This window comes from Scyliorhinus canicula, chromosome 2, assembly GCF_902713615.1.
Source record: "Scyliorhinus canicula chromosome 2, sScyCan1.1, whole genome shotgun sequence".
NCBI classification, from domain to species: domain Eukaryota; kingdom Metazoa; phylum Chordata; class Chondrichthyes; order Carcharhiniformes; family Scyliorhinidae; genus Scyliorhinus; species Scyliorhinus canicula.
The window spans coordinates 62,039,413-62,063,524 of NC_052147.1; the positions used below are offsets into that span (position 1 = coordinate 62,039,413).

At 49.0% G+C, this 24,112-nt stretch overlaps 1 protein-coding gene across 4 annotated transcripts in view; it reads right to left on the reverse strand.

The window, feature by feature from the left end:
- slc35f4 (solute carrier family 35 member F4) overlaps positions 1–24,112 on the reverse strand; it is a 255,387-nt gene that overhangs the window by 32,849 nt on the left and 198,426 nt on the right. For all 4 annotated transcript variants that reach the window (XM_038779792.1, XM_038779811.1, XM_038779804.1 and 1 more), the window contains one exon: positions 8,341–8,466. In XM_038779792.1, the coding sequence (XP_038635720.1) occupies positions 8,341–8,466 (126 nt within the window). The remainder of the gene's footprint in view (positions 1–8,340; positions 8,467–24,112) is intronic.

Below are 24,112 nucleotides of genomic sequence, written 5' to 3' on the forward strand. Positions count from 1 at the left end.
TGGCGAGATTGCGTTTCCTGATTTTTCATGCCCCTTGCCGGTGACAAAACAAGGCTCATGTCCATAAAGGGCAAGAACCTTATTTTAGTAGTTTTATATGCATTATAGTTACCAAGCCCCCTGCCACCTGATCCCCCCCTCACTAAATATTCAAACCTCGTCGATGTGACAGGTTTTTAAAAACCAATATTCAGTGGCGAGGTTCCCCCCGGAAGTGTAAAATTAAGTATAGCCCCCTGGGGGAGGGACATGCCTCCCAGCACAGGGTAGCACTGCCAGGTTGGCATTGTGCCACATGATCCCAGGTGGATCTACTGGGTGGAATCCCAACCTGGCAGTGACAGGAAAGGGCCCTCTGGGCAGCGTGGGAGGGGTTCCCCTTATGTGTATTGGGATACCTGTTGTGGTGTTCTTTGTGATTCTGTTGTCATTAATGTGGTAGTCACCACTGTTCATATGTATCATGTATATGAGATGTTCTACGGTAAGGCTCCTGTACTAAAGGTATGGGGGTAGATCCCTGCCTGCTGGCTCCGCCTAGTAGGTGGAGTATAAATGTGTGTGTTCACCAAGCTGCAGCCATTTCGGCAGCAGCTGCAGGAGGCTACACATCTCTGCTTAACAAAGCCTCGATTACTCTCTACTTTCGTCTCGTCATAATTGATAGTGCATCAATTAACAAAGCTAACTTTTATTTACACTACTTATTAAAGCTCGACCACTTACTCCCATAGTAAAGAATAATCTAGTAAGCTACAATCAACACTCTACTAACACTCTGCATTCTATCTATAACTGTACCCTACACTCTTTAGACCTCTTCTTTGCACTCCAGCCATCTCCCAGAAGCCTATCAGTTAGTGCTTTATATAGTTCTGCATCTAGCGGTTAATTATGATATGACATTAACGCTTTGCAGTCTGAACATTTCACATAATGTCACACCTGTGAAGGAAGGGGGAGAGCGCCCCCTAGACAGTGGTCGTGGGGGGGGGGGGGGGGGGGGGCAGTCATCCTGGTGCCTGCGAAGTGGGTGGACATACCCTAATGTTGGCATTGTGTGATGGGGGGCGTTCGTGAGAGCGCTGCCGCTTTTGCTATGGTTGATAGCGAGGTGGGGTGGGTCCTAAAGTTTACTCGGAGGGTGAAGCTGGGGACCGTTCAGTTTGTGTGCTGATCCAAGCGCCCTTTAAAGAGTGCGGCCCGATCTCTGCGAAGCTAGCTTGCCGGCTCTATTGGACCCCCATCCCCCGCCAGGGTGACAGTGCAAACCACGCCCACTCAAGTTTGTTTTACTCAGAGAGGCTCAAGATCTGAGAGAAAACTGATCTGTGCAGCTGGAGAGCTACCTGCTGAATTTGCCTGTCACTTTGACAAAAATATGGTCAGAATCCGCCCTTTAAAAAAAACATAGAAAGATTCTGCCCATTGTATCACAGAGCAATTGTCCCAAAAGTAACTGATTATTAGCCATATGTGCTGTTACGTTCCAGCAAGTACAATCTCTTGGGAGATTTACTCGCAAATTAAATTCGGAAGAGCTGCTGACACTGCTAAGAGCTAAAATAAGGAGACTGTGAAATTCCCCATTTTACTGAAGCTTGAGTAATCAGTTTAAATTCAAGATCCCTAAATCCCTTGGTGTTCCCGACGAACTATGACTTTTTCAAAATAGAGAAGTTTAACCAATCAACAGAGAACAAGGCAGTGTGGATTTTATAGTCTTAAACGGGTAGTGATTTGAATAGTAACATAAAACGGGCGATATTGTATCAGTGGCTATTGTTCACCTGCCCAATATTCAGTTCTATTCACTTGAATAGAATCTGTTACCATAATAAGTTGTCAATGTGGTACTGCCCGTTATGTATTAACAACACAAATTTTTGCCCCATATAGCCATCTCCTCTATCACTGTAAGCATCAATAGATATTTCGCTCCATTTTATTCTGGGTCTCTTTTGTGGATTTTAAATCACAGAAGCAGTCAGTAGTAGCATGAAGCATGTTATAAGATCAAGAATCAGACCTTACAAACAGGAACGTAACAATGAATAGGTTTCTCAGAAAGGTATTTGGCGATTAATGCCAATCCGACTTCATTATCCATGTTTCTGCTCATTAGCTCAGTATTGCTATGGGAACAGCTTGAGCTGTCTGACCTGCAGTGGTTATTCCAACCTGTTTTCCTCCACTGGTTGTAACCACACTGAGTAGTGGGAGATATTGGGATAGCAATCCATGGTTCCTGCAAATCAATAAAATTTGTACGTCCTTTGTGAAATAGGAACCTGCTTCATATTGGCTATTGAGCCCTGCAATGGTAACTAGAACATAGAACATCCAGTGCTGAAGGAGGCCATTCGGCCCATCGAGTTTGCACCAACTCACTTAAGCCCTCACATTCACCCTATCCCCGTAACCCAATCACCCCTCCTAATCTTTTTGGACACTAAGGGCAATTTAGCATGGCCAATCCACCTAACCTGCACGTCTTTGGACTATTGGAGGAAACCCACGCAGACACGAGGAGAACGTGCAGACTTCGCACAGATAGTGACCCAGTGGGGAATCGAATCTGGGACCCTGGCGCTATGAAGCCACAGTGCTAGCCATTTGTGCTACCGTGCTGCCCAACTAGTATCAAGATAATTTGCTAGCTGTAAAATTAGAAAACCAAGGTCCCAATTCCAGTTACACTCTGATCTAGCCTGTTAGTCCAGCATTTCTAAGGGAACGTTTTGGAAATGTCATTTTATGTTTTTACCTGGAGAAGAAAAATAACTTCTATTTATGTGGCACCTTTTACATCCTGATGATTTCCAAAACAGCTTCACAGCCAATGGAAGGAAATATAACAATTAGCAGTGACCCTCAAATTTATATCTCAGTATTATACTGACAGTACGTGGCACAGCATTGGACAGTGGCAAATGTGGCAAATACCCTTTTCCAAACAGGGAGACAGAGCTGAGAGGGTTAATTAGAGGGCAGTCAGTTTAAAATCTAAGGTCGGAAAATACTTGGATCAGAAATGACAAAATATCTAAATGAAGAGAAAAGAATTGAATGCAGGTAACACTAAATTCAAAAAAGTGTGTGATAACCTTTTGAGGAGATGACGGATATGATAGATAGGGAAATGCAGTGGATGTGGTTCACATCAACTTTGACAAGATATTACAGAGTAGACTATTGTGGAGGATGAAGGGATACAGATTAAAGAGATGACCAGTAAACCAAATCAAAATTGGAGTGAAGAGTTAAAATCATTCTCAGAGTGATGGACATTGGTAGTGTGTCTCACAGAACTCTATTTCAGGAACACTTCTGTTCAGAGGGAGCAGTGCCCATTGTTGCAGACAGTACTAAAAAAGGCATAAATGAAAATAATTTTATTTGAACTGGACTTTTAATAGTGAGATTTGGTTTGGTTAAGAGCCGTGTTGGTAGGGGATGGGGAGGGCACGGGGGTGAGTAGGGGACAGCAGGTTAGCCATGGAATTAGCATCTCGCTTCCGGTTGTCCTGACTGATCACAGACCTTGGGCGTGAGGACAAAAAGAGACTCTTCTTAGGGACCCAATAGCGCTAGCTAGATCATCACATCGGGAGTTTCACATCAAATGTGAGCCGGAGCAAGTGCTGAATAGAGGGACAGTAGTGCAGAGTGCCTGTTGGAAGGTGCAAGACATTCCAACCTCTTCCCAGCTGGATGCAGATCCTGAACATCAGGGGTCATCCACAAAGGTGCCACTGCACAAAAGGCTATTTAATACAATAAGAGCCCATGGCATTGGGGATAGTATATGAGCATGGATAGAAGATTAGCGAACTAATCGAAGGCAGAGAGTTGGGATAAGAGAGGCATTTTCAGGACGGCGACCTGTAACTAGTGGAGTGCCACAGGGATAAGTGCTGGGGACACAATTATTTACAATATATATTGGTGACTTGGATGAGGGAAGTGAATGCTTTATTGCCAAGTTTGCGGCTGACACAAAAATAGGTGGGAAGGCAAGTGGTGAGAATGATACAAAGGGGGGGGGGGGGGGGGGGGGGGGGGGGGGGGCGGGTGGATTCTAGGGCCGTGCCCGCCCGGCGACTCCCGCCTCAGGGCAATGGACTTTCCCATTACCCGCGTCTCGCCCATGGCAATCTTGCGGCGGGCAGGGCAGAAGAAGTCTACAAAGAGTCTACAGAGCGATTAAGACAGGTTAAGTGAGTAGGGGAAAAACTCGACAGATAGAATACAGGAAAATGTGAAGTTATGCACTTTTGAAGGAAGAATAAAGGAGCTGAATATTATTTAGCTTTGACAAAGGGTCATCTGGGCCTGAAACGATAGCTCTTTTCTCTCCTTACAGATGCTGCCAGACCTGCTGAGATTTTCCAGCATTATCTCTTTTGGTTGAGTATTATTTGAATGGAGAAAGTCTTCAGAAAGCTGCAGCACAGATGGATTTGGATAAATCTTGCATAAATTACAAGAAAGCTAGCATGCAAGTTCAGCAGGGAAGAGGGAAGGCAAATGGAATGTTGGCCTTTCTTCCAAATGGAATGGAGGATAAAAATAGGGAAGTCTCGCTAAAACTATACAAGGCAGTAGTTAGACCATACTTGGAATACTGTGAGGAGTTTTGGTTCCCTTATCTAAGGAAAGATATACGAGCGTTGGAGGAAATCCAGAGACGGTTCACTAAATTGATCCCAGGTATGGAGGTATTTTCTTATGAGCCGAGGTTGAGTAGGTTGGGCATGATCTCATTGGAGTTGAGAAGAATGAGAGGCAACCATGTTGAGACATATAGAATTCTCAGGGGACTTGACAGGGTAGATGCTGAGAGGTTGTTTCCCCTTGTGAGTGAGTCAAGGACCAGAGGGCATAATCTCAGAGAAAGGGGTCGCCCATTTACGACCAGAGATGAGGAGAATTATTTTCTCTCAAGAGGGCAGTGTATCTGTGGAATTCATTGCCACAGATGGCATGTAGGGGCTAGGTCATTAAGTGTGTTCAAGACCGAGACAGTCAGATTTAAAAAAAAAAATTTAGTGTACCCAATTATTTTTTCCAATTAAGGGGCAATTTAGTGTGGCCAATCCGCCTATCCTGCACATCTTTGGGTTGTGAGAGTGAAACCCACGCAGACACGGGGAGAATGTGCAAACTCCACACGGACAGTGACCCAGGGCCGGGATTCGAACCCAGATCCTCAGCGCCATAGGCAGCAATGCTAACCACTGTGCCACCGTGCTGCCCGACAGTCAGATTTTTAATAAATAAGGGAATGAAGGGCTTGGGGATAAAGCGGGAAAGTGGAGTTCAGGGTAATCATATCATATCAGACATGATCTCATTGATCGGCAGAGCAGATGTGGTGGTCTGAATGGCGTACTTCTGCTCCTACGTCTTATGGTCTATTTCTGGAGCAGCAATGGAAAATGTAGCCTTGAGGGTACTAAGATATCTTAGATATTTAATCTGATGTTCAGCTACGTGGAAAATCTGACATGGCAGGCATTTGCGTGCATGATTTCCTTGATCAATGGTCTGTACACAGTCTGACACTTTGCAAAGAATAGAGGAAATGTTCAGCTTGGCCATTCAGTGCCTCACTGAATTTAAGCAAAGGCTCTCTAGTTCTTGACTAGTAGGGAACGGAAAATCTCACGAGAGTCTCAAAACGGCTGCTACACTGGCAGGATTTCCTCGATCGATAGTCCCTGCCCCCCTACAGGGAATTGCAAATTTGAAAGTCGGAATCTCCATTTAAATATCATTACTAGTCCTTTACGCCAGATAGGCCCCCATGGAGCAGTACCTGGGGCAGTGCCAGGGGACGGTGCCAGGGACAGTAGCAGGGATGATGCCTGAGGGGCAGTGCTAGTGGGCAGTGCCTGTATGGCCTTCTTTTTCCTGGGGGCTGTGCTTACCTCTGCACCCCTGCTGGGTTCCATTCAGCAGGTTCCCATATTTAAAAACCTGTCATAAACCCCGCTGGTATGACGAGACGATCCAATGAGAGGGGGTTTTGTGGCAGGATGCCTGCTAATGACGCACTAATGCATTCTAATGAGGTTCCAGACATTCCTGGGTGTGAACTGTGAACATCAATGGCGGAGGGTGGTGACAATCACATCACGAGATATCGCCAGCGCAAATCTTGTGTTTCAGCTCTCGTAGGATTTTGCCATTTACATCGGTAGCAAGCGGGGGCGCAAAATCTCAGCCAAGGTTTCTATTTTTTGCATTTAAGCCCTAAAACCAGTTCATGTAGAGCTAATTATTTATTTTAGGACAACTGCACTTTTTTTTAAAGATGGTTTGAAGATAGATACCTTGGGCTGGATTCTCCGATTCTGGGGCTATGTTCCCATGCCGGCGTGGGAACGGTGGCGTTTGGCATAAAACGGCTACTGATTCCCCGTTTTTCTGGGGGCTAGCATGCTGGCAGCGTAGAGCAGCCGGCTCCAGCTGCTGATATATCCCGGAGAATTGCTGGGTCCGTGGCCGTGCATGCGCATGGCGGCAGCCTGCGGCAGCCGCGCCATGCTACATAGCGGAGGTGGCTCGCGGACCCGGCCCGCGAAATAGTGCCTCCCCTTTGGCAGGCTCGCGCGCTCCGGACCACCCCCCCCCACAGTGCCCCCAGTCCCGAATAAAGTCCCCCCCTGCCCACGGATCAGCCCTCCCCTGACTGTGGCGGCACTGGACTGAGTCTGCAGCCGCCACGCCGAGTTCCCAACGGCTGAGACCACACGCGACCCACGCCGTCGGGAACTCAGCCGGTCGGGGGCAGAGCATCGGGGGACGGGCCTCAGGCAATGTACTGATACCGTCGATACGTGGCACGCCGTACTCGGGATAGTACGGCACTTTGGAGGGGGTGGGCATCACAAAAGCGCTGCCACCCCCGATTGTCAGGAACTGTGATTCTCCGGCCGATCACCGAACACGATTTTGGCGCCAGCTACCGGAGAATCCAACCCCTTCTTTCTCCCAACACTTGGGGGCATCGGACAAAGCCAAGTTGTTTATAGGTTTCTATGTTGTAAAATTTAACAATTGGGCTCTTTAAATGTTGTATGTGAATTAATTTAAAGACTGCATAGAACCATAGAAAACGTACAGAGCAGAAAAATGCCATTCAGCCCATTGTGTCTGCACTGGCCCAAAAAGAGAAAAAGGAAACTTTAACTTAACTGAACTTAACTTTTTATGAATTGAAACTGAAGAACAGTGAGTAAAAATTGCTTTGTCCATAAGTAGTGAGTTTGGAAATCAACTAGTCAACACTACCAACAGTAGTAGACTAATAATCAATACACAAGTTGTGTAATGTATTATTAGTATTAGGTATCTTTTCTGTTTTTTGATTACCTTTTAATAGTGGTTAGCACTATGGCTTCACAGCACCAGGATCCCAGGTTCAATTCCCGGCTTGGGTCACTGTCTGTGTGGAATCTGCACGTTCTCCCCGTGTATGCGTGGGTTTCATCCGGGTGCTCCGGTTTCCTCCCACAAGTCCCGAAAGACATGCTATCAGGTAATTTGGACATTCTGAATTCTCTCTCTGTGTATCCGAACAGGCGCAGGAATGTGGCGACTAGGGGCTTATCACAGTAACTTCATTGCAGTGTTAATGGAAGCCTACTTGTGACAATAAAGATCATTATTAAATAAAGATCTGTTGCTGATTTTGTCCTGAAATTGCTGTTTCATTTTGCCAAAATTCATAATTATAAAGAGATTTTGGCATGGGAGTCTGTCAAATAGAGTAAGTAGATTGCTGAATGTGGGTAACCATTAATTTCCTGGGTACGCACCTATGTGGGAACATCTGAAAAGTCTGCTTATGGAATTGCTGACAGATGGTAAACAAGGGGGAAGTTGCACCAACTTTGAAAATAGCTACAACCACATCAATACTGAAAGGGTTGATATATAAATACACTGGCCCCATCCACTGACTGGAGAGCCAGTGGCAGCTCTACTGTGGCCATAATTACTCTCTGCAGGCTTGTCACTCTTAAAGGCAAGATTTCTTTGAGACAGCAACCATATAGAACAGTTTTCAAAGTAAACTCATCTATGATAATGGACATTAAAGTGCGAATTGGCATTAGCTCTGATTTGAGAATTGACTTTAGCACTATCGCTGACTCAGCCTCTCAATGAATTTCACTGAGTTTCCAATCATTTTAAACTTGGGATGCATACCAGTAAATCATGGAAACTGTTGACTCTGAAGTTTCTAAATAGGTTTCTAAATATCAGGTGAATCAGAAAAATAAATCGGATTACTTTTTCGGAGTTGCAATTCGGTGCATTATTATTTACCTTGTATAATGCTGATGTGGAGGCAGATCCAACAGCCAGTGCTACTCCAATGATTGAATCACCGTGGAAACCATCTGCATATGCCATCATCACAATCCCAGTAATTGCCATGATTGCAGCTACTATCTATTGCATAGGGAGAGGGGAGGGAAAGAGAATCGAAAATGGTTTAGACATGCTTTAAAAAAAATCCTGCTGGATTAAAGTGAACAAATCTCCAAGGACCTAATAACAACTGCAAAGAACTTTGTCCCAGTATTTCCAAATGTTCATATTTTTCTATAATCCCCATGCAGATGCCAGTTTTAGCTAATGACAATACATTGATGCGAATTAGCATTACACATGAATGGATTGTATTAATTGGGAAAGCCCATTTCAATTTACAGATTTAATTTCAATAATTTTAGCTGTTAACAGAAATGTTTTTTCGGGTTTCCCCCAGAGATGGGGAATGATGTAAATTCCAAGATTAAAAGTAACATTTATTGGCAGTATTTGAGCGTAGGATCTCCTATTTGCTCATTATATTAAATTGCTTTGAACCAGTTTTTCATACAATTATTCCCATCCATACCTCAGGATATTTTCTACTTTACTAACTTGCGTTACACATGCTTTGCACAGGTAGATCTAATCAAAAACCTAGCACAAGTTTGGTGAGACTGAACTGTACCCTATGCTCTTCCATGGCACTTTTGAATTAGCTTCCTTCCAAAACATATAGGTCGCGATTCTCCCAAAACGGGAGAAATCGTAAGGCTGGCGTCAAACCCGGGCGGGTTTGACGCCAGCGCGCCCCTTCCCGACCGGGAACCGATTCTGGTCCCCGGTCGGGGCTAGCAGTCCGACGCCGCAAGCTCCAGCATCACGGGCTTAACGAATTTCGTTAAGCCCGCTTGCTGGAGTTAGCGCCGGCTGACGCGTCATATGACGTCAGCCGCGCATGCGCGGATTGGAAGACTCCAACCCGCGCATGCGCAGATGACGTCATCGCGTATTTGCGCGAAACCCGCGCATGCGCGGGCTGGGATGCCCCTCAGCCGCCCCGCGAATGGATACTGCGGGGCGGCGGAAGGACAAATAGTGCGCGGGCATCGGGCCCGCTGCCCGCGATCGGTGCCCACCGTCGGAGTTGGGGGGGGGGGGGAGAATAGCGGGAGGGCGGGAAAAATGTCGGGAAGGCCCTCCCGCTATTCTCCGACCCGTCGTGGGGGTCGGAGAATTTGGCCCATAGTGAGCGAAACTGATCCTTTGGGCTCCTGCTCATTTCAGTGTTCAGGCAGTGCTCAAAGTACCAAATGAATATTTTATTATTTTATTAGATTTTGCAAAAGGTCACATGACATAATTATGAAACTAGCACTTAATTAAAATGTTATTAAATTTTACGAAAAATTACATCCATGATTTTGCTCAGACTGTAAAGCTACCTTCTGCTGCTGGCACGAAGCAGCAGTACAAGCAATTTGCCGCAGGTTAACTATCCATCCTTTTACTTGAAGAGGTGTAAATCCCCCATAAACTTGAGTTACTGCCGCCTGTGCTACTTACATGGGTGAGTTGAATGTCAGTTACCAACACTAATGTGCTTGTTTCTCTCGATATCGAGAGCACCACTGATAACACAGCATGGAAACAAGCATTGCATTGACACTTAGAAAGAGCACAAGGATATCAAAGGATAAGGTCACAACAAATAAGGAGTAGGGTGCATAAGGGAAAATTACGTAACACACGCAAATTACGCAGAATATTGATGTGCATCATCTTTGATTTTTAAAATAATCCTTTAATACAACCTTAGTAAAAGCAGAGAACCATTAATAGTTATGAATTTCACAGGTTGTTACACAAAGTGAGAAACATCAACGTTTGAATAAGAAATAACATTAGCCTTTAGTTTCTGAGGTAGATCAACAGAGATCTTGGCCGGGATTCTCCGAAACCCCGGCCAAGGTGTTGACGCCAGCGTCAAAACCAGCGCTAGTGACGCCGTCGTCAATGGGCCTCCAGGCCCAATCATCCTCCCCATCCTCGGGGGCTAGAATGACACCGGAGTGCTGCTCCGGCGCCGAAAGCCGGCCCTACAAGGCCGATGCGGATCCGCGCATAGGCGCCACTGCCGGCGCGGGTCCGCGCATGCGCGCCATAGTAGTCTCTGCGCCGGCGCATGGGTTACCTTCTCCGTGGCGGCCCCTGGCAACATGGCGGAGCCCTACAGGGGCCCGGCGCGGAGCAACATAGGCCCCCCCGGAAATAGCACGCCCACCGATCGGTAGCCCCCGATCACGGGTCTGGCCACCGTGGGACCCACCCTCGGGAGTCGGTTCCCTCCCCCCCCCCCCCCCCCCCCCCCCCCCAACCAGGACGGCCCCCGCAGCCAGAACCACGTGGTCCCACCAGGTGGGACCATATGTAAACCACGTTGGCGGGACTCGGCCGGTCTAGCGCGGAGAATCACTGTGGGAGCCGCTTTCAATGGCCCCCTACTGGCGCCACGGGATTCTCGCATGGGCTCGGAGAAGCCCGGCCCTTCTGTGGGATTCTCCGTCGGCGGGATCCTCCGCTCCCTCGGCAGCGCACCCAAGCCTGCGGGTTTCCCAACGCCGTGGGGATGGCCACAACGGGAAACTCCATTGGCCAGATGCGGGAACAGCTGCGGCGAGGACGCGCTGCACCAGAAAACTGAGCTGGCAGGACGGAGAACCCCACCCTTGAGTGGGATTCACCCAAAAATGATTAAAGGCCGGATTCTCCATTCTGGAAACTAAGTGCTCCCGCCAGAGTAGAATCATTCCTGGGATCCGCTGGCATTAGGAGCGGCACTCAGGATTTATACCCTCTCCTCTTCCATGCAGATTTATGCATGGGGGGAGGCTCGCGGGATTCTGTTGGAACTTCAGTATTTTGAGCGGGCGGTGTGATTCAGAGGTCCAGCGGCTGGGGCCCCTTCCTCCCACAATGCAAATCCTCCCCCTTCTCCCCGAGCAAGGAGGGGAATCCTCTCTCCACCACCACGGGAATAACAGCTCACCCCCTCACGCATCAAGCACGCATGAGGGTGACCCAACTCCCTCCCCACCGACCCTGCAATCAGACCTCCAACAGAGACCCCTCCATCAGGCCCCAATAGAGACAGCCCCATCAGAGACTCTCAACAGATCCCCCCCCACCCCCATCAGAGACTCTCAACAGATCCCCCCCCCACCCCCATCAGAGACTCCTGCCTGAAAGCTGATCAGACCAGGGGGTAGGGTTCAAATTACTGCATTTTCACTTTTCCTTTGCCAACATTTCCTGCCTCAGCCAAAAGTGTTTAAGTGTGCAGCTGTTGCAAGTGTCAGAGGCTTCCTTGAAAGTCCAGTACATTTCATAGATATCATAGAATTTACAGTGCAGAAGGAGGCCATTCGGCCCATCGAGTCTGCACCGGCTCTTGGAAAGAGCACCCTACCCAAGGTCAATACCCCCACCCTATCCCCATAACCCAGTAACCCCACCCAACACTAAGGGCAATTTTGGACACTAAGGGCAATTTAGCATGGCCAATCCACCTAACCTGCACATCTTTGGACTGTGGGAGGAAACCGGAGCACCCGGAGGAAACCCACGCACACACAGAGAGGATGTGCAGACTCCGCACAGACAGTGGCCCAAGCCGGAATCGAACCTGGGACCCTGGAGCTGTGAAGCCATGGTGCTATCCACAATGCTACCGTGCTGCCGCTTGAAATCCCTTGACAGCCGTTGAAATGCAAAACATCTGTTCAATTTCACACAGCAATACACTGCATTGGCCAGTTATTAACAGTTTCATTGCAACAAAGACAGCTTCTCAGTGGCTTGTTTGTTGATCGTTCCTTGAATCCATTACCCTGCTTTGATGCTAACCAAAATGTTTGTAAGCACTCTTGCTATCATCGACAGCTCCTCATCACATCAAAAGTGAAGTGCTTTGACTTCCTCTTTTTCACAGCAGAGGGCACTGAGAATGGGGAAGAATGCCGGTGACGAAAGCCGGAAGGGGGGGCGGCTGGAATGCAGACGATGAGTTTCAGTTTTCGGGGGGAGGGAATGTTCCCAATATGTCCGTGGTGGGGGCTGGGGGCCATTAGTTGCAGTGTTGATCAGGGCGACCTTGAAAGATGGTGTCTCAAACAACTTGCGTTGAATGAGGGGCCTGAACAGGGAACCCACGACCGAGGTGGCACGGAGCTCCGTTTAGACAATGGCCAGAACTCCCCATTGTAGTGACAGATCTCCGAGGCCCCCTAAACAATCCCCGACCTCCCCCCCCCCCAGCCCGAATGCACAATGGGACATTCCCCAGCACCCTCCCCTCAACACCCAGCCAAGCAGCCCTGGCCCGATCGCGCATGTGCACAAAATGCCAGCTTGGCAGTGCCAACATAGCACCTTGACAGTGCCCGTGCCAGCTCGCATTGCCAGGCTTGCACCCAGGTGGCACTGCCAGGGTGCCAGGCTGGCACTGCCAGGGTACCCATATGGCACCACCCTGCCCAAAGAGAACCCACGAGTGCCATTCCATCTGATCCCCATTTGTGGGGACCAGTGTTGAACTGGCCCGATATCTCTAAGGCAAAGGGGTTAATTCCCAAAGCCTCAGGCACCTCAGGAATCTGCACATTCTGATATGGAGATTTGCCAAAATATGATCCTGCCCATTGTGGGTGGGATTCACATTGCAACGTCTCGCAAGATTGCGTTGAATCCCATGAGGCGTTGCGAGCCGGGTAGATCTCAGGAACGGGGTCTCCCGGCTGTCAACGGCCACGCTGTGCTGCGGCGAGCTGCTTTTCAGGGGCTAGTGTGGCCATTGGATTGTGCCCTTAGTTTGGGATTCTTCAGTGAGAATCTCCAGACAAATTACTATGTCTAAGTTATTTGCAATCTAGATCGTTCCCATGCACCTGGTCGAAATCGCCACCGATTGGCGCTCAGTCATTTTTTGGGAGAATTACGTCCAAGGAATTGCTTATTTAAGACAGAGTTGAGGAGAATTTTTCTCTCTCAGAGGGTTATGAGTCTTTGGATCTCTCTTCCTCAAAGGTCAGTGGAAGAAAAGCCTTTGAATATTTTGAAGGCAGGTCTATGATCAGCAAGGAGGTGAAAGAAATTTGGGGGTACAAGGTTATTGGGGGTAGGCAGGAACGTGAAATTGAGGTTACAATCAGATCGGCCATAATCTTATTGAATGAGAGGGCATTCAAAGGGTCTCTTCTTCTAATTCGTAACAGGTATATTTGAAAAAAGTATATTGTTTTGAACTATTTTCAGTGAATCTGAAAAGAGAGGAGCCATTCATGGCCTTCATAGCAAGGAAGGTGATTCACGGTAAATGTTCAACAAATGACATCTGCCAGTTATTGTTTCTTGGCGAAGGCAAAACTGACACTAACACCATGCCAGCAAATGTTTTTCTCTCTCAGTTTGCCTTTGCTGTTTTGATACCATCAAAATGCTATTGGAGGGTGGCTGTTGAGAGCTGCAGCTTCATGACTTCTGGTTTTATTAATAATGAAAACTCAAATAGGATTTTTGAAACTACCAATTGCCCGATCCTGTGAATTGCCCTTCTGTATCTGCATGTAGATTGAGAATGCCCTGAACGACTTCCGGTGGCGGCAATGCGCAGTTGAGCCGCACGTTCGGCGGCTCCCGCGATTAACGGACTTCGGGGCTTTTTAAAGGCCCCCAACGGAGCTGAGGAGGCAAATCCCGACGGGGGAAGAGGCCAGGAGTCGCCCCAGTGGTCCCATGGTCCGGACCAGGAGCGGGGCAGGGAGAAAATCGACGGAAAAAACACCCAGAAAAAATCAGGACCCGAAAAACAAAATGGCGGCCGGCGAAAGCTTCGAGGAGCTGAAGAAGTGGGTCCAAGAGCAGCAGACGACTCTGCTGCGCTGCTTCCAGGAGCTGAAGGTGGAGCTGCTGGAGTCCATCAAGGTAACCAACAGGGAACTGATGGAGACCCAGACAACCCAGGGGGCTGCGATCCGGGAGCTGCAGCAGCAGGCCTCCGAAAGGGAGGACGAGGTCGTGGCTGTGGTGGGGAAGGTGGCGATGCACGAGGCGCTCCATAAAAGATGGCAGGAGCGGTTCGAGGAGCTGGATCCTGGGCCTCACGGAGGGGCTGGAGGGGTCGGACCTAGCGGCCTATGTGGTGATGATGCTAAACTCGCTGATGGGGGCTGGGTCCTTCCAGAGGCCCCTGGAGTTGGAGGGGGACCACAGAATTCTGGCTAGGAGGCCCAAACCGAACGAGCCGCCGCAGGCGGTGCTGGTGAGGTTCCACCGGTTCGTGGATCGTGAGGGTGTGCTCCGGTGGGCCAAGAAGGAGCGGAGCAGCAAATGGGAGAACACGGAGGTGCGGATCTTCCAGGACTGGAGTGCGGAAGTGGCGAGGCGGAGGGCCGGGTTTAACCGGACGAAGGCGGTGCTCCACAGACGGAAGGTGAAGTTTGAAATGCTGCAGCCGGCGCGTCTGTGGGTCACCTATAAGGATCGACACCACTATTTTGAGTCCCCGGAGGAGGCGTGGGCCTTCGTGCAAGCCGAGAAACTGGACTCAAACTGAGGGTCCCCCGGATGGGGATGCTGTATAATACTGTATTTATTTATACTGTATTTGTATTTGTGGGGTTTAGGGTAAGATGTGGGGTGGCCTTAGGGTGGGTGGGGTGATGTCGTACGGGTGTTTTCTTTAGGGGTCTTCAAGCATGGGTTGGGTTCGGACTGTTAAGGGTTAAACGGGGTGTTCGGGGAGCTGGTGGGGGGGACTGACAATGGGAGTGGCCCTGGAGGAGGCGGGGCTTGGCAGGGCGAAAGCGTGGGCTTTCTGCGGGGTTCCCGCGCTGGGAGAGGGAGGGGGCGGGTTTTCTTTTCCCGCGCAGGAGCGGGGGAGGGTGGACTTGTTGACGGGCACAATGGAGGATGGGCAGTCCCACGTTGGGAGGAGCCGAAGGTAGGGCGGGAGCCGCCGGGGTCAGCAGAAGATAGCTGGCTCACGGGAGTGCTGTGGAGGGGGGGGGGGGGGGGGGGGGCGCGGTTAGGAGGGGTCCTAGCCTGGGGGGGGGGGGGGTTACCGGGTTGCTGCTGAAACGGTCAGGAAGGAGCTGGAGGACGCAGGGGGTGCTGGAGGGGGGGGGAGTTGCCGCTGTGGGAAACTGGCAGAGCGTGGGACGCTGGCCGGGGGTGGGCAAGGGATGGGGTATGGCTAATCGGCAGGGGAAGGGGGCAGGGAGCCCTCGGATCCGGCTGATAACCTGGAATGTGAGGGGGCTGAATGGGCCGGTCAAAAGGGCCCGAGTAGTTGCGCACCTGAAGGGACTGAAGGCGGATGTGGCCATGCTCCAGGAGACACACCTGAGAGTGGTGGACCAGGTCCGGCTGAGAAAGGAGTGGGTGGGCCAAGTATTCCACTCAGGGCTGGATGAGAAGAGTAAGGGGGTGGCGATCCTGGTGGGGAAGAAGGTGTCGTTTGAGGCGTTGAAGGTGGTGGCTGACAGTGGCGGGAGGTACGTGATGGTGAGTGGCAAGCTGCAGGGGGAGCGGATAGTGTTGGTGAATGTTTATGCCCCAAATTGGGACGATGCGGGGTTCATGCGGCATATGTTGGGCCGCATTCCGGACCTGGAGGCGGGGGGCCAGATCATGGGGGAGACTTTAACACAGTACTGGACCCCCCATTGGATCGATCCAAGTCCCGGACGGGTAGGAGGTCGGCGGCGGCTAAGGTGTTGAGGGGATTTATGGACCAGATGGGGGGGGGGTGGACCCTTGGAGGTTTGAGAGGCCAAGGGCCAGGGAATACTCGTTTTTCTCCCATGTACATAAGGCCTACTCAAGGATTGATTTTTTTGTCCTGAGCAGGGGGCTGGTGTCGAGGGTGGAGGAAGTGGAATACTCCGCTATTGCCATTTCGGATCATGCCCCGCACTGGATGGACCTCGGGCTGGGGGAAGAGAGGGACCAACGTCCACTCTGGCGCATGGAGGTGGGGCTGCTGGCAGAGGAGGAGGTGGCCGGGAGGGTCCGGGGGTGTATTGAGAGATACCTCGAGGCCAATCATAACGGGGAGGTTCGGGTGGGGACGGTCTGGGAGGCATTGAAGGCGGTGATGAGGGGGGAATTGATCTCCATCCGAACCCATAGGGAGAGGGGGGAGCAGAGGGAAAGGGAAAGACTGATAGGGGAGATGGTGCAGGTGGATAGGAGATATGCGGAGGCCCCAGAGGAGGGATTGCTGGGGGAGAGGCGTAGCCTTCAGGCCAGATTTGACCTACTGACAACCAGAAAGGCGGAAGCCCAGTGGAGGAAAGCACAGGGGGCGGTTTATGAACACGGGGAGAAGGCGAGCAGGATGCTGGCGCACCAGCTCCGGAAGCGAGACGCGGCCAGGGAGATTGGGGGAGTGATAGATAGAGCTGGGAAGGTGGTGCGGAGGGGGTTCGATGTCAATGGGGTCTTCAGGGACTTCTATGGGGAACTGTACCGGTCTGAACCCCCGGTGGAGGGTGGTGGAATGGGGCGCTTCCTGGACAAGTTACGATTCCCGAGGGTGGAAGAGGAGCAGGTGGAGGGACTAGAGGCGCCGATTGAGTTGGAGGAGGTGGTCAAAGGGATAGGGAGCATGCAGTCGGGGAAGGCGCCGGGGCCGGATGGGTTTCCGGCTGAATTCTATAAAAAGTATCTGGACCTGTTGGGCCCCCTGTTGGTCCGGACCTTTAATGAGGCAAGGGGGGGGGGGGGGGCTCTGCCCCCAACTATGCCACGGGCGCTGCTTTCCTTGATCCTGAAGCGGGACAAGGACCCTCTGCAGTGTGGATCATATAGGCCGATTTTGCTGCTGAACGCCGATGCTAAGCTGCTGGCAAAGATCCTGGCCACTAGAATAGAGGATTGTGTGCCGGGGGTCATACATGAGGACCAGACGAGGTTTGTGAAGAGAAGGCAGCTGAACACAAACGTGCGAAGGCTCCTCAATGTCATTATGATGCCGGCTGTGGAAGAGGAGGCGGAGATAGTGGTGGCGTTGGACGCGGAGAAGGCCTTCGATAGGGTTGAGTGGGAGTACTTGTGGGAGGTGTTGGAGAGGTTCGGGTTTGGGGAGGGGTTTATCCGGTGGGTGAGACTGCTCTACGAGGCCCCGATGGCAAGTGTAGCCACGAATAGGAGGAGGTCGGAGTACTTTCAGCTTCATCGGGGGACGAGACAGGGGTGCCCCCTGTCCCCCTTGCTCTTCGCGTTGGCGATTGAGCCCCTGGCCATGGCACTGAGGGAGTCAGGGAACTGGAGGGGCCTGGTGCGGGGTGGGGAGGAGCATCGAGTGTCGCTGTACGCGGACAACCTGTTGCTGTATGTGGCGGACCCGGTGGGGGGATGCCGGAGGTGATGAGGATTCTTAGGGAATTCGGGGGTTTCTCGGGGTATAAGCTGAACCTGGGCAAGAGTGAGATGTTTGTGGTGCATCCGGGGGATCAAGAGGAGGGGATTGGTAGGCTCCCATTGAAGCAGGCAGGGAAGTTTCAGGTACCTAGGGGTCCAGGTGGCGGGGAGCTGGGGGGCCCTGCACAAGCTCTACCTCACAAGATTGGTGGAGCAGATGGAGGAGGAGTTTAAGAGATGGGATATGTTACCGCTGTCACTGGCGGGGAGGGTGCAGTCCGTCAAGATGACGGTGCTCCCAAAGTTTTTGTTCTTGTTCCAGTGCCTCCCCATCCTTATCCCGAAGGCCTTTTTCAGGAGGGTCAACAGCAGTATCACGGGATTTGTGTGGCCGCATGGGACTCCGAGGGTTCGAAGAGTGTTCTTGGAACGAGGCAGGGATGGGGGGGCTGGCGTTGCCTAACCTCTGTGGGTACTACTGGGCGGCCAACGCAGCGATGGTGCGTAAGTGGGTAATGGACGAGGAGGGGGCGGCATGGAAGAGGATGGAGGCGGCGTCTTGTGTGGGCACGAGCCTGGAAGCGCTAGTAACGGCGCCGTTGCCGCTCCCTCTAACGAGGTATACCACGAGCCCGGTGGTGGCGGTTACCCTCAAAATTTGGGGGCAATGGAGACGGCACAGGGGAGAAATGGGGGGCTCGATGCAGGCCCCGATACGGGGGAACCATCGGTTCGTCCCAGGGAGCATTGATGGCGGATTTCTGGGCTGGCACAGGGCAGGGGTTAGGAGGTTGAGGGACCTGTTTGTGGAGGGGAGGTTCGCGAGCTTGGGGGAGTTAGAGGGGAAGTTTGGGCTCCCCCGGGGAACATGTTTAGGTACATCCAGGTGAGGGCGTTTGCCAGGCAGCAGGTGGAGGGGTTCCCCTTGCTGCCCCCACGAGGGGTGCGGGATAGGGTGCTCTCGGGGGTGTGGGTCGGAGGAGGGAGGATCTTGGACATATACCGGGTAATGCAGGAGGTAGACGAGGCCTCGGTGGAGGAACTGAAGGGGAAGTGGGAAGAGGAGCTGGGGGAGGATATTGAGGAGGGGACGTGGGCGGATGCCCTGGAGAGAGTGAATTCCTCCTCTTCCTGTGCGAGGCTTAGCCTCATACATTTCAAGGTGCTGCACAGGGCCCACATGACTGGGACAAGGATGAGTAGGTTTTTCGGGGGCGAGGACAGGTGTGCTAGGTGCTTGGGGAGCCCAGCGAACCACGCCCATATGTTTTGGGCGTGCCCAGCGTTGGGGGAGTTCTGGAAGGGGGTAGCAAAGACGGTGTCGAAGGTGGTGGGATCCAGGATGCGAGGCCCCCAAGCGTGGAGGCCTGGATCTCGGATATGGCGGGGTTCATTAAATTGGAGAGGGTGAAATTTGCCCCGAGGGGATCAGTACAAGGGTTTTTCAGGCGGTGGCAGCCTTTTCTGGGTAAGGATTGGGGGGAGGGAGAACTGTGCACATGGGTTTGTGGAGGGTGCTATCTCTCTCCTTTTTTCTTTTCTCTTTTTTTTTGTTTTTGTTCTTTCCTTTTGTTTGAAGTTGCTCTTGAAGCTGGGGGGCATTGTTTATGGGGTGTTACCGCGGTTGTATGTTAATAGAGTTAAGATGTTTATGTTTTGTATTCTGTAAAAATTTCAATAAAAATTATTTATAAAAAAAGAGAATGCCCTGAACTACTTGAATCTCCAAAAGCATTGTTTTGTGAGAATTCATTCTCACAAGATTCAGGTTAGCACATCCTGGCCCCACAGTTTCTCCCTGTAACCTGTTCAAGAATAATGATTACTATAGCATCCGCCATTCTGAAGCAGACAGAAATGCAACATCCATCATGTTGCATATTTTATGAACACTTATTTATATCTAGTTTACGAAGGAACAAATATGAGATATCCTTAAGTAAGAGTTTTATAGTTTAGTGAAAAATTAGAAAATAGTTTTCTTCTCAATCTATCATTACTGTGTTTTTTTGACAGACAATTTTGGCATCATTTCACCTGCCTGCCTTTGGAATAAACTGTGAGTGTTTTTTGTTTAGTACAGATATATCAGAACACTGACAACGCATAGTAAGTAGTTAAGAAAATGCTGAACATTCTTAAAATAGTGATGAAAATCTGTGTAAGGAAATGCTGTGCCATATGTCTGAATAATTTGCCAATGCTTCGTGATTACAACACTCAGCATATCAATCCAGCCAACAGTCAGAGTGATTTATGGATTTGCAGATCAGGAACCAGTTTGAAACATCAGCAGTAATATTGTCTAACTATGAATACTAATGTTCAGTATTTTTCACTTGCCAATTATCATACTTGCATTTCAATGGGCAACATGGTCTAAAATGTAGCTGGTGCATTGAAGGTCATGTACTGCTGTGGATATATTTGCTTTTGTCTCGATAGACATAGTTGACGTTGTCTGGTTGTGAGATCTGAAGAGTGTGTTTGCATTTAAGTTATGACTTACTGGTGTCAGAGCTAAGGAAAAAGGAAAACAGTCTTTAAATCTGACCCATCCAATGCGGACAGGATAAATTGGCATTAACATGGCAAGAATCAACTTGCCGCCCATTTCCCGCCAGGAATCCGCCAACCACCATTTTGACATTGGAGCTGAGTCTGGTGAAAACAGGCAGGTGCCTCATTAATAGATGTATAATACAGGGAGCCATAATGTAATTAGGGGCCCAACACCACCTTGCTGAGTAAAACCGTGCTTCACAAACTGACTGACATGATTGAAAGTACTCTTAAGGGGCACTTGGCTGCAAGCACTCAGGTCTTTCAAACCTCTGTGTTTATTTCCAAGGAACTTCTGAGCTGTCTCTATTCTTTGAGTGAAAGAATGCTTGGCCTCAGTAACTCCTGTGGAAGGCCTTACTCAGTCAATGAGGTCTAAGGTCAGGAATCACTTTCTTGAATATAAGTTAGCAACACTGCATGAGGAGGCTGCACCTCAACAGGAAAACTATTGCCGAGCTGTACAGCAATTCGGAACAGGTCCTGCTTCTTGTCCGTCTATGCTTTGCCAATTTGGCTCAAAGTTGCCACAGTCTTACTCTTTTCACTTTAGCTTCCTTCCATGCTGCTACAGGGACCATCACACACCTGTTCAACTCACAGCTGCATCAAGTAGCTCACCCAATACCCTCTGTGCCAGAGTCAACCAATTCCTTCCTTTCCCCATGGACGCCAACAGTCAGGATAAAAGAGTTCTGGGATTTGCAGCGATGGCTGGCTCCCCTCACATCAGGGAATAATCAACTGCACTCAAGTAGCTGTAGGGTACCAGAAGGCAAACTATCAACTTACGTCAACTGAGTGGTTTTCACTCCATCAATGTTCAGCTGGCACGGTTCACCCCAGACGGAGCTTGGTAGGTTCGATAGTAGTTGCCACAATGCTTTCCTCCTACGACATTCATCCATGCCAGATTGTCCACCCAGCCAAGGACAGAAGAGCTTGAGGACATGGGGGAAACTTCCTTTGCACATGGCTGACGAAAGATAACCCTCCATAACCCCACCGGAGCATCTCAGGTACAATCTCAGCCATTTCTATTATTGCACATCGCTGTGGTGGGTGTGACTGGTGCCACAGAATAAATACAGAAATTCAAGTGTTTTACAACAGATAAGTCTCACTGCCATGGAAGTGGAAGGGCAAAAAACTGGGGTGGAGCCACTTTTTTGTCGGTTCCAATCCCTTTCAGGCAATTACACCTACCAGCGACAGAGGTGGAGAAAAGCATTTTATGCAGCATCACTCCACACAGCCCCCTCCCACACCCACACATTACTCTTAGGCTTTATGGCCAGCAGTAAGTGAGCCTGCATGAAAGATCATTTGTAAGCCCCACAATACCATACCCACCATACCCAAACAACAATCAATCTGAGTGATCAGTGGTAATTTGGATACCATCAGACCATCGAGGGAGCAGCATATAATGAGGCTTTGACTGTTATAACATTTCTGCCAGGCCAGCCATTCCCTGTCTAACGCAGTCGCAAAGTACTACACCAAAACCATGAGGGACCACAGCCTATGTGCCCAATAGAGTAACAGCAGAGCTGTGGGAGCCTATCCGTTTTGCTTAAATAACTCCATCCCCAAAATTTAGGATAGATTCAAAGCAAGGATAAATGCAACATAAAAAGGATAATAGTTTGACAATAAAGCAGCATACTTATGCAGAAAGGCTTCAGGATGGGTATAGTGTAAATGAGAATTGTGACACTGGTGCAACAATGTCCATTTGGGGCTGGGACAGAGTAGGTGAGTTATTTAATTAATTGGCAAAGGTAATAATTCAACGTGAATTATAATGCTTTCTTGTATTATTCCTGCAAAGCAGTGATCCAGGTAATTCAACATATCTTTAACCAAACCAGGGTTACTTTTATGTTTTTTTAGGAACCATATACAGTTTTAAGTAAGATATATTTGTATTTTTGGGTGTTGGGTGCATGATATAGCTTTAGGTTTACTATGTATATTGTTTCATTAGTCTGTTAAGCAAGGTGAAACCTGGGTTTGGTTTCATTCTGGAGTTTACTTTGAGATTGAGCTGGGAAGTCTCCAGGCCTTGTTTATATACATGCATTTTTAATGAAGTTTTGAAACTCTTGAGCTGAAGAGAATGTTACCAAGGGGTTAGTAATTTAGAGAAGTTAAAACAAAAGGTAGAAAAAAAGCCTGTGCTGTTGCCTGGCATCAGGAGATCAGAGAAAAGACCCACCTAGAGACAGGAAGATACAAGAAAAAGCAGTTTTCGTTTCCATTGGAGTGGACATACCGTAGAGTGAAGATAGGAAAGTTCAAGCCTCCCGAACTGAAAATGATGCCAGACTGTTGGAGAAATTTATTTAATGAACTCGTATGTATTTCTCTGAAGTTAAAGCAATAGTGAATTTAGAGTGAGTTTTCTGGATCTCCAGGCAGATACCAATTGTGGAAGTACATGAATGTTCAGAAATTGGAAAAGGAACATCTTAGCAACTGAACCAATTCTACCCTTGTTGGAGAAATAATAGTACCTCGTCACTGGAGTGTTGGGCCTGTGAGGATATTGCTGAGATAAAAAGGACAGCATCAATTTGAATAATTTTTTTCTTGATGTCTGTGTTGAAATCTTTCCAACCTTTTTTTGTTTGTCTAGTGTAATATAGTTAATGTTTCTTGCTTAATACATTTATCTTTTTATTAAAATGTCAACAGCAGACTCCAATGAATCTGTTCAGGAAATACCCTCCACAGTTCCTTTAAAAAAAGTACGATCTATCAAGCTAGATTCCATTCTAGGATCGGACTTGTCCAGTAGTAACATCAATTAGAATCATAGCACACTTGTGTGTCAGGCCACCTAGAGGTGGTAGCTACAAGATCCATTCACAGCAGCAGTATCCCATTTGTGCTGTCTATCAGGATTACAGACTGTCTGATCCGGAAGAGTATTCCCTGCAATCATGTTCAAAAGTTTTTTAAAGGTTTGAGAATGAGTACCTACCATATTCCCAGCATTTTGAAATGATCCACTGGATAGATCTATATTATATACAGCAGGTTCTGAGAACACAATGTTAACTTGATTTGAATCACACTCTAGCTGGTGTTAAATACAAGTGATGTGAGACCAATTCCTCTGGATTTTACGCTGAAATTAGCCCATTATTGGACAGAAGTGTTGAATGCAACGTTTACACAACAGCAGAATGGGAACAGCTTCATATCAACTCCAAAACTCCAGGACAAGTGTATTAATACATAGCTTCATTTTCACACTGAGCAAAAAAAAACTTTTAGAATATTTATTTTTTGGTGCAGTGCCCCAAATTTGAGTTCCTCACATTGGAAAAGAGTGAACGGCTCCATTGATTTGTTTGTTACTTTGGAAATTTCTTTGGCAATGTGAGGTCAGAGAGCACACTGCAAACAAAATGGGTCCATATAGCTCAGTACTATACTGTCACAGTTACAAAATGTTAATAATGTAAAATGGCAGAGAACATCCGGAATTCTCCGGCTGTTGGGATTTTCTGTTCCCGCCTGCAGCGCATCTCCGCCTGCAGGTTTTCTGGCAACGTGGGGCAGCTTCAACGGCAAATCCCATTGACAAGCGATGGGAGCAGAGAATCCTGCCACCAGCGAACATAGCGATGCTGAGAAACACACGGCTGGGGGACCAGAGGATCCAGCCCATTACTGCACCATAAATACATGTGAAAGGAAAACGTAAAAACCATATAAGTAGCAACTATGATACCATTACCAGAAGTAATCATTGCAATAAGCATTAATTTTATAATGATTATTGGTA